The sequence below is a fragment of the Staurois parvus genome, unplaced genomic scaffold, assembly GCF_062004578.1.
Source record: "Staurois parvus isolate SC_StPar_1 unplaced genomic scaffold, SC_StPar_1.0 ptg000362l, whole genome shotgun sequence".
NCBI classification, from domain to species: domain Eukaryota; kingdom Metazoa; phylum Chordata; class Amphibia; order Anura; family Ranidae; genus Staurois; species Staurois parvus.
Genome location: NW_028318158.1, coordinates 338,956 through 355,704, shown reverse-complemented (window position 1 = coordinate 355,704; position 16,749 = coordinate 338,956). Strand labels below are relative to the sequence as shown.

General features: G+C 42.2%; 1 protein-coding gene across 1 annotated transcript in view; it reads left to right on the top strand.

Moving 5' to 3' along the window:
* The window catches only part of GPATCH2 (G-patch domain containing 2), a 209,734-nt gene that overhangs the window by 30,022 nt on the left and 162,963 nt on the right, over positions 1 to 16,749 (top strand). The window contains exons 4-5 of the mRNA XM_089685011.1: positions 1,957 to 2,136; positions 4,078 to 4,157. Of these exons, the coding sequence (XP_089541137.1) occupies positions 1,957 to 2,136; positions 4,078 to 4,157 (260 nt within the window). The remainder of the gene's footprint in view (positions 1 to 1,956; positions 2,137 to 4,077; positions 4,158 to 16,749) is intronic.

Here is a 16,749-nt window from a genome sequence, read left to right as displayed (position 1 = left end):
AAGACCAAACATTGCAGGATTTCCGCGCTGTGACAGGAGCATAATTCGCGGATCTAATGTGCTTATGTTAGACTTTTAATGATTCTTATTTGGGCAAATCATTGTTTACATAATATTACTGTACATATGATTATCTGTCACAGGCATTGAGCGGTTAGATGTAATTAAAGCCTTGTCTATATGCAGCAAGATGTAAGCACTCGCATCTAAATGCGTTGTGAGAAATCTTTGATGGAAGGGGCTTCTGGAGTAAAAGGATACAAATAAGCCTGTTTAACCCCTTAACTCAAGCCTTCTATATTGGCTCTGATTGGCTCTCACAGCAATCACATGATTGGTAGCCTGGCTCCTGATTAGAAATCTTGACCAAGAGCTGTTAGCGACAACTCGATCAATGGGCTGGGAGTGTGCAGTGAGCGCACTTGCAACTCAAAATCCTCAGGCCGTCATGGATACGTATGTGTGGCAGTTGGGCAGTAAAGCCCACATTTGTTTGCCACAGCGTATGTGCGTTATGTTGTCGTCAGGAGGTTAAGGCTGCGTTCACATCTGGCGATTTGGGAAAGCAGACAGAATCGTCGCATTTCTGCCCGAAAATCTAAATTTCACTGCAAAATATGCCACTCATGTTTGGGTGCTATTCATTTCTAATGGCACCTTAAACATGGGGCAGTTTTGCTGCAATTGTCGTGTGGCAAACCACATCGCAAGAAGTTTGTCGCCCAAAAAGAAGCAGGAATTGTTTTTGGGCGACAACCGCTTGGCAAAACCATAACATCTTTGAGGTGCCATTAAGAATGAATGGCACTCAAACACACATGGTGCATTTTACCATGATTGCAGTGCGATTTGGAATTGCAGGCAAAATTGTGGCGATTCTGCACATGATCCCAAATAGCCAGATGTGAACAGGGCCTAAAGCTGAACACTGTTTATCATAAGGTCTCTGTTGTAGCTCCTTCACCATTCCCTGTATGCCAAGGCTCTAGTTCTTATGTCTAGTCTAGTGGGATTAACTGGGAGTAATATTAAAGTGGAGCTCCACCCAAAAGGGGATTTTCTGCTTTAAGGCTTTTTCCCCCGCTCCTGTTTGTAAAATGGCTCTTATGGGAGGGAGCGGGTACCTGATTTCCCACTTCTGCTCCAACCACCTAGGCAGTCGGAAGCAAGATTTTCGCCTCCCTCCCCACAGTTTTCTGGGACAAGTGTCAGGTCCCAGAAGACTGCGGGGCCCATTCACAATGCACAGCGTGGCTCACGCATTTGCAGTGGGCACCCGGCTGTGAACCTGCAAGCTGTCACAGCCAGGTGCCCACAGTTAAGATATCGGGGACAGATAACAGGAGGTGAAAACGGCTGGGGTGAGCACATTGGTAGGTAGTGGGACAGGTGAGAGGCTGTTTATTAAAAGTCAGCAACTACATTTGTTGTAGCTATAGGGGCATAGGAGTAGTGCTACAACCCCAAAATATCATGGTAATTAGCAGGATAAGGTCAGGACATCTGTGCCAGGACTCACGCAGTGCTATAACATCCAAAAGTACAGCAGGTGTAATTTTATTAAAACTTTCACTAATCCCAAACTAAGCTACACTATCCTTGCACCCATCCCCTGCCCCTGCTGCTTACTTCAGTTGCACAGTTGCAGGCTTCTCCATTGTTGACAGCCAGTCCGATGACATTCTCTTCACCCGAGTCCCCATAGGGTTGTATTCCAAATGTTGTTGTGTGACCAAGTTTAGCCTTAGAGGCTTAAGAAATGTCAGTTGGAAAGGCTATTAACAATAGAATTGGCTGTGGTCCTGGAACTAAGGTAAGTAAGCAGCTGGGGGGAGGGGGTGTTAAAATAGTAGTACCAGCTCTAAACAGGGGAGTGATTGTGAATGTGTGTTTAGTAAATTACAGGTTCAGATAGAGTGGTCACTGCTGAAATATGGGCTTCGTTTTGTATTGCAGGTGATGATGAACAGAGTGATTGGTTCTATGAAGGTGAGTCGGGAGGAGCCTGCGGCATCACTGGCGTTATACCTTGGTGGGAGCAGGACTCCACAGAGCTAGACAGGGAGCTCCCTGACCCAGTATTTGAGAGTATCCTGACCGGCTCCTTCCCTCTCATGTCACCATCTGCACAGAGAGGTAGGTGCTTCTATTTTATGTTTTCAAATCTTCTAACATTACATTTTTTGTTTTAGTATTTAACAAGTCAGAATATATTGTTTCAAATAAAGTGGATCTCTAGCCAAACTGCTGAAAATACATACACCGATCAGTCACAACATTATGAGCACTGACAGGTTAAGTGCATTACATTGATTATCTTTTGACAATGGCACCTGAAAGTGGTTGGATATATTAGGAACCAAGTGAATATGTTGTTCCTGAAAATGATGTGTTAAAAGCAGAAAAAATGAGCAAGCGCTAGGATCTGAATAACTTTGACAAGGGCCAAATTGTAATGGTTAGACTGCTGGATCAGAGCAACTCCAAAACTGCAGCTCTTGGTGAATGTTCCCAGTTGGCAGTGATCAGGACCTACCAAAAGTGGTCCACGGAAGGAAAACCAATGACAGGGTCATGGGCAGCCAAGGCTCATTGATGCACGTGGCGAGCAAAGGGTGAACCGTATAGTACGATGCAGTAAAAGAATTACTGTATCTCAAATTGCTGAAAAAGTTATTGTTTGTCCTGATAGTAAGGTGTCAGAACACACAGTGCATTACATTTTCTTGCACATGGAGCTGTGTAGACACAGACCAGTCAGGGTGCCCGTAGTGACTCGTGTTAACATCCAGGTCATGTGAGTGCCAGAATTGGACCACAGAGCAATGGAAGAAAGTTGCCTGGTCTGATGAATCTTGTTTTCTTTTACATCATATGGATGGCTGGGTGCATCGCTTACTTAGGGAAAAGATGGCACCAGGATGCACTATGAGAAGAAGGCAAGCCAGCGGATGCAGTGTGATGCTTTGTCTAGTTGAGTCCATGCCTCAATGGTCCAGGGCTGTTATGGTGGCAGAAAGGGGACCTCCTCAATATTAGGTGGGTGGCCATAATGTTATGGCTGATCAGTGTATATGTTAACTTTTATCTGCTAAAATATATAATTGCATCCTGTGCTCTTCTTCTTCCCCTATCTACCAAAACATAGCTCCAAATGTCTGAAACATGTTGGATTTGAAGTATTGTGCGATGCAGTAGAGCCTGATGCACTTACAGTGTATACCCTCCTAGTGTGCTCTGTAGGGAACAATTACTTCTATGTGTAACTACATGCATATGCCACCATAAGAGAACTACTCACAATCTGAGAATCTCTGTTCTCTGTGCCAAATTTAAATTGCAAAGGCTTTGTTACGAAATCTTTACATATAGCTCCTTATGTAGCTTTACTTTGTCTGAGAATGACTCAGTGGTGAGAATCAAAGCTGAAGGCCCCTCTGAGGTTTTATAGTTTGCCGTCCTGTTCTTACCTGACCTCATGATAATACCCTGCCTGCCAACTCCTGAGTGTGCATAGCAGTATCAAACAAGGGGGCCGTGTAGTTGTTATATCTATCATAACTAAGGTTTTTTTTTTTATTCTGTTGTATACACTGAGGTGCTTGTAGACAGTATATATTATCACCATTTAGGCACTGGCTATATACGTATGCACAGATATCAAATATAAGCTGCTTGGGTACTGACCTTTTGAGCTGCAAAGAGATGCATAATATACTGTAATTTCTTTTTTAATTAGTGGAGATCATTAACTCTTCACTGTAATAATGTTTAGTTGGGTATTGTCTTTTTTTTCTATGGTTTCTAGGTGGGCTGGAGCAGGTCTGGGCTGTGTGCTTGGTCTGCTATTCACTTTCGTGCTGAAATTGTGTGGCCCTCGGGTAATATGGTGCGCTGGAGATGTGTTAGTTGACAGGGAGTAAGGGTAGAGGCCTCCTGTACTGCCCCAGTTACTTATTCACATTTATAAGAATAACACACTCTCAATGTTTTTGGTTATGTGTGAATGCACTTTGTGTGATTATTCACCTTATTCACTGATCAAAATAACTGGCCCCTTATATTTTCTGTCTTTAGGTTTCCAGGCCAGATTAAGTCACCTACATGCAATGCAAGCGAGAAACCTTCGGAAGTCCTCAATAAACCCAAGCCCTCTGGTATGTGTGTTTTCAGCCTTTTTTCTTTATTGTTCTGCCATGTTTCACTCTCTGATGTGTTTGGGATGTCCATCTGATCTGTTGATGCCGATATTTTGAAATAGATTGTGCATCTCTTAGTTTTGCGATGTACACTATTGTCATATGTACCTCCATCCCTCAGTCATTGTTCTTCAAAATAAGATTGGAGAGGGATACAATGCACTTAAATCATTAGTTGTCTGTACAATACAAGATTGCCTGGGCACGAGGTACAGTGGATTTGCCATTTTTGTCCATACTGTCCAGTTCATAGTGCCTATTCACTGTCTAGTGAGCAGGCAGTTAATATAAAAGCTGCAGAGGCGAAAAACATGGTTTCACTCACATGCCTGTGCAATGCGGTAGAGTTGTGAAACTGGACAGACATACACACACTGTGAGCTCCACTTGGAGGTAATAAAAGAGGGCCCATGAATCAGTCTGTAGTGACCAAAACATTCTAAATAGCGAATTGCTGTTTATGGAGATCTTGCATGGGAATATCATTTTGATAATAAACTGTATGTCAGTCTTTGTACTGGAAGATATTTAATTGTGCCAAAATGTGCAACAAAATCTGAAAGACTTTTCTCTAGGGAGACATTTCCAGAATTCGTGCAGCACAAAACTATTATGATATTGCCATCAAACCTGTTATTCACCTATCCTTACCTCTTTTGACCCCCATCCTTCTCCTTTCCTGTGTGGTCATGTTTCGGCATCCTCCCACCCCTTTTCTCCTGTGTGGTCATGCCTCTCCAGCCTCCCACTCCTGTGTGGCTGTGTCTCTACATCCTCCCATCTTCTCCCACTCCTGTGTGGCTGTGTCTGCAGATCCTCCTGCCTCCTCCCACTCCTGTGTGGCTGTGTCTGCAGATCCTCCTGCCTCCTCCCACTCCTGTGTGGCTGTGTCTGCACATCCTCCTGCCTCCTCCCACTCCTGTGTGGCTGTGTCTATATATCCTCTCACCTCCTCCCACTCCTGTGTGGCTGTGTCTGTACATCCTCCCGCCTCGCCTCCTCCCACTCCTGTGTGGCTGTGTCTGCACATCCTCCCGCCTCCTCCCACTCCTGTGTGGCTGTGTCTGCACATCCTCCCGCCTCCTCCCACTCCTGTGTGGCTGTGTCTGCACATCCTCCCGCCTCCTCCCACTCCTGTGTGGCTGTGTCTGCATCCTCCCGCCTCCTCCCAGTCCTGTGTGGCTGTGTCTCTGCCGCCTCCTACCTCCTCCCATTCCTGTGTGGCTGTGTCTCTGCAGCCTCCTACCTCCTCCCACTCCTGTGTGGCTGTGTCTCTACAGCCTTCCACCTCCTCCCACTCCTGTGTGGCTGTGTCTCTACAGCCTTCCACCTCCTCCCACTCCTGTGTGGCTGTGTCTCTACAGCCTTCCACCTCCTCCCACTCCTGTGTGGCTGTGTCTCTACAGCCTTCCACCTCCTCCCACTCCTGTGTGGCTGTGTCTCTACAGCTTCCCACCTCCTTCTTCCAAAAACAAGCAAATGGAGCAAGACAGTCGTTTCCTACTTATCAACCAGTGAACAAGGGAAAAGGGGGGAAGACAGACAATAAATAAACCATAAATTAATCTATAGATTCCTTTGGTAACCCCCAGAAAGTGCATGTAAATGAGCCCATGAAGTCTGTTTCTTGCTCCACACACCAGTGGCTGCTCCTCTTAAGAGTGAAGTCACCTCTGAAAAAAAATAAAATGGACCAGCACTGGGCACCAGACTAAGCGCAGTAGTATGAACACAGTTTTTATTACTACTATTGGCAACTCACTTTCAGCTGTAAGAACAAAATATGTCTCCATGATTTGAGTCGCAGGGGCACTGGACTGGAAGAAATGTCACTGTGGGTGGAACAGGAAGCAGAGAGGCGTGGTTACACATTTCAAAGCTCTGCAGCTTCTTCCATTCCACCATTCAGATGGTTTGAGGAAGAAGCTGCAGGGCTTTTAAATGCATAACCACGCCCCTCTGCTTCTTGTTTTGCTCACGGTGACATCACATTTGGTCCAGTGCCCCTGTATTTTCCAGCCTGGCTCTTGGCGTCACTCTGCTCATCCTGCAGCATCTGATCCTGCTGATGGCCACTGTAGCATCCCGGCCATCCACCTTGTGGACCAATGGAGAGCAGTGATTTAAATCATGGAGACATGCTTTGCTCTTAGAGCTAAAAGGGAGTTGCGAATTGTCTGTTATTAAAAAACTGGGTTCATACTACTGCACTTAGTCTAGTGCTCTCTGCTGTTCAATATTATCCTTCTTCTCCTGTGTGGTGGTCTCCCAATCCACCCATCTTTCCCCTCTCCTGTGTGGTTGTGTTTCTGCATCCTCTCACCTCCTTCCTCTCTTGTGTGTCAGTGTCTCTGCAGCTTCCCAGCTACTTTCCTTTCTGTGCATCAGTGTCTCTGCAGCCTGTTGCTACTCTGCTGGTATGCCCAATTGTATCTGAAAACATAATTATTGGATGCAGATTGGAAAATATATGTTGAATGATCTTGGTAGTTCATTCAGGAAAATGGCGATAAACTTTAGTCAAATGGGAAAAGTATTGGTATTAAGAGCAAAATGTTTTCTCCAGGTAAAAATGATAGTGTCTCCTGTGCAATGTACCTATAAAAATATATACAGTGACATGATCCTCCTTTATTAGTCTTAGTTATTGTAATAAAACTACCTGTAGATCCTGCCATGCCTCTGAATGTGACTTTATTTCCTGGATTGGGCTGACAACACTGTTCAGGCTGATATCCCGCAGCTGTTGGCACCTGGGAGAAGCACCACCCTACTATCTATGTATGCAGCCTACATCACATCGGGCTCTTCCATCAGTGCAGATGCTCTGCCAGTGGAAGTCTAGTCCACGGTGAAGACTTTAACTGATTTTGGTGCTGAGAAAAACTTTGTCCACCGTTGTGCACAAAAAAAAAAGCACATACTGAGGCTTGGCAGTCACATGGTCTCAAATGAACATTTAAAAATAAGTAATGTGACACTGATTTTAGTGAAACAAACATCCAAAAGTGATTATTTGATCTTAGAGCAGTTGGTGATGGGATGACTTTTCATCTCCTTTGACTTTTAGGATGTCGGTAAAATATCTGTCTGTGTATACCAAGCTTACGAAATTTGTATGCCTCTCAACTGTTCAATAATCAAGGGCTGTTCCACAATTGATTGTCCAGAGATCCCTTCTTCCGCAATATTCTATATCGTGTTACAGTCTGTGTTTAATAACTGTCGGATGATGTTTTATTATGCAGTCTGGGGTTGCTTTGTAGTATATGACATTTTCGAGTAACAAAATTGCAGTTTGGAAAGTGGTAGTGATTGTGGTTGCTTGGTGTAATAGTAATAACTAAACTTCACCTCTTAAAGTGGAACTAAACCTATCAAATTAACAGTTTCCCAAAACCATTACATTCAAGGTATGCCGTGAATGATGGCTGTCACAGTTACTTGTGCACTCAACTGAACTGTCAAGCCGTCAAATGACTGGCATCATAACTAATCACATGTGCAGCACTGTGGTAGTTGTAGATCAACCAGAGGCTAAGATGGCAGCTTCCTTGGCTGTAAAGGATCTGAGGGTTTAGTTCCACTTTAACAAATCATGAATTTGCAACTCTCCTTCAGGACCTTGAATGATCTATGTGTCCTAAATGTCCTAAATGTTTGAAATTTCAACAAAAATGTAATTGATTGTTAGATCACTTTGTCAAATTGCTATGGTATGGCCAGTTATAGACTATCTTTGAGGAGTGGTAAATCACTGTGCAGCAGGAAGCAGCACCTGCCTATGTAATAAACAGATTTGATTACCTTCATGTTACATACATAACTGCAACTTATACATGAAAACAAGGCATTTAAAACATATTGATAAGATTATTTGCATCAGGCTGACCTCTGTTACAAGTTTATCTAAAAAGGTTTTATCACAGTGGATTTTAAAATATTTGATATCTAGTGGACATCTAGTGATGGAAAGGAATTAGTGGGGTTGGGGGGTAGGGGTCAGCTCCAGAGAGGAGGTAAGTCATGGAGCCTAAAGTTGCTTTTTATGTTTTAATATTACCCACTTGCTCCCCCATATCCTTTTCTGACACTTCTCTCCTACATGTAAAAATCATCTTTTTTTTTTTTACTAAAAAATTACTTAGAACCCCAAAACATTTTATGTGTGTGTATTTAAGCAGAGGCCCTAGAGAATAAAATGGTGAGTGTTGCAATCTTTTATGTCACACGGTATGTGCGCAGCGTTTTTTTTACATGCATATTTTTGGGAAAAAATAAGCGTTAATGAATTTTAGTGCACAGAAACACAACATAATACCCATATTTTGGTAACATATAAAAGATGATGTTACATCGAGTAAATAGATACCAAACATGTCACGCTTTAAAATTGCATACGCCTGTGGAACAGTGCCAAACTACGGTACCTAAAATTCTCTATGCGACACTTTAAATGCCTTAACAGGTTACCAGTTTAGGGTTACACAGGAGGTCTGGTGTTAGAATCATTGCTCTCACTTTGACGTTTGCCATGATACCTCACATGTGTGATGTGATTGCCGTTTATATATGCGTGCGGGATCAACGCGTGTGGTCGCCTTTGTGCACAAGCACGGGGGGAGGGGGACGCTTACATTTTTTTTATTTTATATTTTTATTCCATTTTTTTCTATAATTTTTATGGCTGGTACAAAGAATGTAAACATCCCTTTTGACAATAGTCAGTAATGACAGGTCTTTACTGAGACATCTGGGATCTTAGAACCCAGAAGTCTCCTTTGCCCTTAACAGCATCAGATCATACCAAGATTGGTCTGATCCGATGCTTGAACAAACTTGCAATAGCTTGTAAACAAAGCATTGAACCAGTAAGTGACAAAATATTGAACTTCAGAAAGTACAGAGAAGGGCAACTAAACTGATAAGAGGCATGGAGGAGATCAGCTATGATAAAATATTAGAGGAACTGAATTCTCTCTTGAGAAGAGGAGATTAAGGAGTGATATGATAAACATGTATAATACATCAGTGGTTCATATAGTGAACTCGGTGTAGAGCTATTCACCCTGAGGTCATCACAGAGGACAAGGGGGCACTCTTTACATCTGGAGGAAAAGAAATGTAATCTCCAAACAGGTTTCTTCACAGTGAGAGCTGTGAGCATGTGGAATAGACTCCGTCAAGAGTTGGTTCTGGCCAGTTCAGTGGATTGCTTCAAAAAAGTCCTGGATTCTTTCTTAGATACACAGAATATAACTGGATACTAACATTTATAGGTGAAGTTGATCCAGGGAATATCAGATTACCTCTCGGGGGATCAGGAAGGAATTTTTTTCCCAGCAGGAGCAAATTGGATCATGCTTTGCTGGGTTTTTCTTTTTGCCTTCCTCTGGATCAACTGTTGGTATAGGATTATAACTTTTTTTTTTTTCTAAGGTTGAACTGGATGGACTTTTGTCTTTTTTCAGCCAGACTATGTAACTATGTAAAAATACAGGTCACTTCCAGTTTCTAATACAGTTGAGGTGATTGGAGATCAGGTCTCTGAACACCTCTGTGGAGAGCCAGTGCAATCACTGGCTGAACACTTGGGTCTCGTCGTAGATTGTAACCGATATAGCTACTTCAACCAGAGGACGTACGGGTATGTCCTTTGGGGGAATGGGTTAAAAAAAAAAAAAAAAAACACAACAGTTGGACTTTAAGCATTATGTATAGAGTCCACAAGTAGTACTGCCTTCCAAACACGACAGGGGGAATTATTTTGGCTGAAAAGCCAAGCATCGCAACTGCAGCATGTGTACAACCTGTGTGTGGCAAAATTGCCTATTTTAACAGCCCCATGTGTAAACGTTAAGTTAGGTATTGTTACAAAAAAAAAAAAGGGGGCGAAAAAACTGTAGTTGCTTTATTGTCGTCTGGTTGCTATTGGTTACTGCAGTACGGACATTACTGTTGTTGTTTGCGCTGAATAAGGCGCTGGTATTTCCAGGAATTGTGACAAGGCTGTTGTCATTACGTAGTGTGATCATTTATACCGAACAGTATCGGAAATCTCTTTAGAATTATGTATTTCCATAGATTGTAACCGTGCATCCCTGTATATATCTTGGTGCTAGCTTTAGTTTGGCAACATTTCACCACTTGCTGGAAGTTAATCTATCAGCTGAAATAGCCCCTATAAAACAGCAGAATGAGATTGCAATAAGCCTGGAAAATGGGCTACAAATCCTGACAATGATCAAGCAAGCAGTCAAGCAAAAATAAAAATAGATGCATCAGGAGCCCACGTTCATCCTTCTGCACTGAATTATAGTCACCTGGTCAAAGTTCAGAGGCCAATGTGTTAAGCCGTATTAAAATGGAAGTCCCGTGACATGCTCCCTGCCTTCCACCGAAATGAAGAATTTCTTTTAATACTCCTGACTCGTGGCTTGTCAGCTCCCTCCTATATATTCCTTTATATGTCGGAATAGGAGGCACATTGCTGTAACTGGCTGTACACAAAACAAACCAAAGGGTCAGGAGTATATACTTTTAGGGATACTATAGCTCGTTTTAGTGGGTGCACATTTGAATGTTGTTGTACCAAGGAACTCATTTTAAGTTGAGCCTTTTTTTTTTTTTTTTTTTTTTAATGATATTTTGTGAATTTTCCATTGTAGGTTGGAAGCTTAAAGTGGATCTTCACCCATTAAAAGAACATTTTCTGTCCTGGGTCCTTCCCCCTCCCTCTTACCTAATTGGAAAATGTTTCACAATTTTATGACTCGTTTTTGTGGTGTTAAAAAAAAAAAAAAAAAAAAAGGTTGAAAAAGTTAAAATAATATACCTCCTTATCAATTTGCTAATGCTAGTCGTATAAGGATTAAAAATAGTTGGTGTTGATTGAGAGAGTTTAGTTCCTCTTGCTCCAAGCTGGAGAACTGAGTGATCACTGATCTCTGAATTCTCTATCCTCTTTGAGCAGAGAGGAGTGACTGTCAGTCACCGCTCTCCACTCTGCCTCTCCAGTGCTCACTGAAGGACACTCACCAGAACGCACAGGAGCTCCTCCAGGAACGCCGTGACGTCACGCCGCCGGAGCATCGTGGAGCTCCGGCGGCCATCTTTACCATTGGACGGTCAGTCCGTTGTTTTACATACACTGCCGTGTATCTCGGATGCTTGAGTTGTTAATAAACCCTCTTTTAATCACCTACTACGCTATGGAGGCGTCCTTGTTTTGACTCCCTTGGGGAGTATTTATTTACAGTCATTCATCTCTCCGCTGGGTAAGGAACGCATGTAAGCTTCGAGGAGAGGTCCATAGGCTACCTGCCAAGGGATCACACAGGAATATCCAGGAACTCTGAAGGGAGGCCAGCATACTACCCTATCCTGACCAGCTGATGACTCTAAGGGGAACATATATTGACAAAACGCTCATTTTCCTGTGCGTTCTGGTGAGTGTGCATTCTTTCAGCACTATTTTGCACAACGCCAGAGCATCAGAAGGACAGGACATAGAGGAGAACACTAAAAGTCACTTTATTTCATGAACTGTTGCGTTTATTCATTTATTGGTTCATTCATTCATTCATTTGAATCATTCATTTGCCTTCATTTAAATACTTTGGTTCTGTAGCGCTGCATTTTTGATTTATATTGTTTTAAGGGTGTATGGTTACCTGATGTACAGCTGCTACAAATAGGTGCGCTCGTATACATATTTCCCTTTATATTAGTAAAATCAATCTGTATATGCAGTAAAGCTTGCTTTTTATACTTACTGTGGAACCTAAGGGGTTAATCCTCATTTTTAAAAAAAAGGCAATTTGATCCTGTCTTCTCTGATCCTCCCTTTCTTCTACTGATCCAAATCTGTCTCCTGATAGAACAGAGCCTTGGGGGCAAGCTGCACATGATCCGTTTGGTGTGTATTGCTAGAGAGTTTTTTTATTGTTTGGGAGGGTGCGGGGTCATGCAGCCTCATAGGACAATCAGGGGAGAATGAAAACTCCTCCTACAAGCTTTAACCAGTGCTCTGCTAGACACAGAAGTCAAAAGACTGCTCTAGCAGTTGATGAGAAAAGGTATTTAGCAGTTTATATTTACTAAAATAATAGCATTTCCATGTTCTGTGTACTGTGGGAGACCAGATATAGTGAATGCAAGGTCCTGCATTTTATGTCTAGCCAAACATTTTTTTCTTAGTTTTGGATAGGGTGGGGAAATATTAGAACCCCTGTCAAATGTTTAATGCCTTCCGAGGCTCTGTTGAGGGGGTTTCTCCTGATTTCCTGTCCTATTAATGGTTTACCAGTTTGGAAGTGAGGGGAACTTCCCAACAGCAACACAGACAGAAAAAGAATGCTCCTCTTTAGCAGAGTACGGGAAGGCTGGAACCCCATCAGAGTTTTCACACAGTCATGGTGGATGGGGGACTCTCCCCAGCTGGGCGTTTGACAGTGGGGAGACATCCCTACCATCAGGATACACTGATCAGTGTTGCCGGCTATAGCCAGCGGTGCTGATCAAGCGTAAATTTTACAAATGGGTGGTTTTACAGAAGTCAATCGATAGTTACACTATTACACAACCACCCTGCCCATATACCCCCCTTAAACCTAGAAAAAATATGCAAAAAAGACTATTCACTTAGAACAACAGGCAGAGATTAAGCTGGCCACACACAGACCGAAATTTACTCCGTGAGTAACCCTATGGACACCCTCCCATCCAACAACCTTTGATTGGAAAAAGAGAACGTGGGTGGAAAAATGGCCATGCATCTAATCAGATGCAGTCCCTGTTAATCAAGTGTAGTATCTGTTCTTATCAGTTTTTGGGTACAGAGGGCTGGTTCCTTTTGCTAATTTGGACAACCAGTTAGTAATCTCTGATGTAGTAAGGTGGGTGTGGTGGGGGAGCTTTTTACTTCCCGAGTTGAATCTCACCTCGTTCTCTACGCTTGTCCCCAGTTGAAGGCAGGACTCTCCCTAAGTACTAATGCCTTTCTGGTAGGAATGGGGCAGCATTTGTCTGGCCAGTGGCTGGGGGGCACAAGGAGCTCCCGGTGATGTGCCCCTAAGGGTTGACTTCTTAGGGGTGCTGGAAAAACACATTGCGTTGCACACCATTGAGTTCTTACTGGCACTTGGTCATGTCTCTTTATGCTTTTCTTGCACACACCTCCTGAGTTGGCCTTTTGGCCAGCTTGGAGCAATTGTTATATTGGTCAAAAGGCCCTCTATGTGTGTTGCACATGGCACTCTTTTTTTTAAATCTTTGCACTATTTATTTACAGGCACTTGCACTTCACATGTTTTTCTTTTGTGTGTGTGTTTTGCACAGTGAGTGCAGGTTATTGGGGGCCTGCCCTGATGTCAGGGGGAGGTTCTGTGGCCTTCATGTATTTTGCCTCTCTTCAATTGGAGGGGTCTGTCTTCAGGAGAGCCCCTCATCAAGTACTTGGTGGACCGGCTTTGGCTGGTCCCAATGGAGTGGGGTCTACTTGGCTTCGGCCTAGGTAGACCTTGGCATACATTGCCCCTGTCAGGAGCCTTGCATCTTGGGGTGTTCAGGGTTAGACACCCATCCTCTTCAGATGTTAGGCCATTTCTGTACCTCCTGTGATCTTTTTGTGTGCTCTGTTTTCACAGTTCACTTTTTTTTTTTTGTGCTCGGGGGTTCAACAAAGCATAGCACAGTGGAGCTCTGTAAATTAAAATAACCTTGCCAGCTATCGGAATACAGTAGCCACAGTGGGAGATTTGTTCATCCTCGCTATTCAGCGCAGATAGAGAACTCTTTTTTTTTTCATTCGGCCTGTAAGAAATCTGTGTGTATGGACAGTAAAAAAAAACCAATGGGACTCAATTACTGTTTTGGAACATTCCTGTTTGACACATTTCTTATGAACAAGCAAAACATTTCAGACTTCTTGCACTGTACAGTGCCACTTTTCTTGCAATGGTAGTTCTTTCAAACAAGCCTGCCATACAAGTTTTATAACTTTACATGTGTCAGTAGTACAGGTCAGCATTACTAAATAAATGTAATATTTTAAAGTGAAAATAAACTCATCGATTTAACTGTTTACCAAAATGCTTACATTCAGGACATGTGATGAATGAGAAGTGTCACAGTTGCTTGGGTTCTCAAACAAACTGTCAATCCTCAAAATGTCCAGTGTCATAACTGATCACATGTACAGAACAATGTGACAACTGCATATCAAACAGGTTAAAATGGCAGCTTCCCTGGCTGTAAAAGATAGGTGGGTTTAGTTCCGCTTTAGGCAAAAAAAAAAAAGGGCGTAATTCTTTAATGAAATAAAAATGTAAATAAACTTTTCTCAAGCTTCTTCTTGATACCTAAAGCCCTGGCAACCCCAACCGCATGATTTCTGGCTACTAGGAGAATTGTGGACTTTGTAAAGTCTTTTGTTTTCTAATGCACAGTAAGAAGGAAAAAGGGACTGTTGATGAGGAAAAGTACATAAGAGAGTTGGGAATCAGAAGATGGTGATTAAAAGCAATAGACAGAGGGCATCATATCAATGGAAAAGGACATAACATAAAGGATAAATGGCAATGGAAGAGGACATAAAATAAAGGACATATAGCAATGGAAGAGGACATAAAATAAAGGACATATAGCAATGGAAGAGGACATAAAATAAAGGACATATAGCAATGGAAGAGGACATAAAATAAAGGACATATAGCAATGGAAGAGGACATAAAATAAAGGACATATAGCAATGGAAGAGGACATAAAATAAAGGACATATAGCAATGGAAGAGGACATAAAATAAAGGACATATAGCAATGGAAGAGGACATAAAATAAAGGACATATAGGTATGGAAGAGGACGTAAAATAAAGGACATATAGGTATGGAAGAGGACATAAAATAAAGGACATATAGCAATGGAAGGGACATAAAATAAAGGACATATAGCAATGGAAGAGGACATAGAATAAAAGACATATAGGTATGGAAGAGGACATAAAATAAAGGACATATAGCAATGGAAGAGGACATAAAATAAAGGACATATAGCAATGGAAGAGGACCTAAGAGAGTTGGGAGTCATAGATGGAGATTAAAAGCAATGGTAGAATGGAATCAGCTAAAAATATGTAAGGGGCCAGAGAGAGGAGGATAGGTAGACATGTACGCAGATAAGAGGACTAACAATACACTTTACATCACTGCTGATCAGGAAGCAGAGGCTGCATATTTAATGAGGACATATGGTAGCCCACATCTACGTACATTTTTACAAACTCTACAAAAACCAAAGTTTTTTTAATAAATATCCTAACAGCAATTGATAAGATTATTTTTATTAAAGTATCTAACCCAAACGGAATGATATCTAATTTGGTAAAACACAATGTATCACGTACCATTGACATTCTTTTTTAAATCATAAAATACTGTTCTTACATTTTTCATCCTTTTAGTACACTTCAGTACTCTTGATCTTCTACAGCTTCTTTCAGCAACTTCCCATCTACATGCACTCTCTCTGGCTTTGGTTGCAAACCATTTCTCTGACCAGCTTCCTGATAGTGACAGCAGTAGACCATGCCTGTGAAATGCGTTTCAGCATGGCTACTTGTAGTCTCCACCAGGGTTGCATGTAAGAGTGTGACAACACTGAAACAAAATTAGCGAACAGTTGTCAACCTTTAAAATGTATGAAAACTCGCAACAGCTTACTTCTATTTGCTTTTTGTCCTTTTGTTCTGTTAAATATAGTATTAAAAGGGTTTTTTTATATCAGTTTTATAAGTGCAAAAAATACCTGTCGATCCTGTTAGAAATTTGGTGAACTTGTGAGTTTTTGTACTCTCTGCAATGTTATCCTAGGCTGTGTAAGTAATCCCTCCCAGTTCTATGTTGTGAACTACAGAACACCTCCCCCCATGTTATGGAGTTTGTGTGAGGGTGAATTGTTCTGTAGATCAAACATACTTTCTGTCCTAGGCAATGCTGCTCCTCCATAGATACAGTGTGGAAAGTGAGCGTTGTTTCACTACGACCGGAAGTGTGGTATTGGCAGTGTCACAAGTTGAAAATAAGGGCCCTTTCCCATGGGCGGCTTTTCGTTCCAGTCTGTGAGCTGATCCCCTGCTGATGGGAGTTGCATGGGGTGGATGACAGGTCTGTATCTGCTCAATTTCTGCAGAGCGCACACGGACAGAGGCTGCTCTGCTTTATGGGTGGCCGAGGGTAAATGGACTTCGCTGTTCGTCTACACCCGGCTGCCTCTGATCTGGTCCACCCAAGCGAAAGAGGACGCAGTCCTCCTCTATTTTTTTTACTGACTCTGATCGGACTCAGAGGTAAGCGGGTGTAAATGGACACCCATCTACACCCTGTTCCAAATTATTATGCAAATTATATTTTTCTCATTTACCTAAATAATTGATGTAAATAACAGTCAGCATAATTCTCATGTTATCAACTATTAAGAGTACAATTCACATTTTATTGAACAAACCTCCTAATGATAACAGGATTTTTGTTAAACATAAAAAACTTCCAATG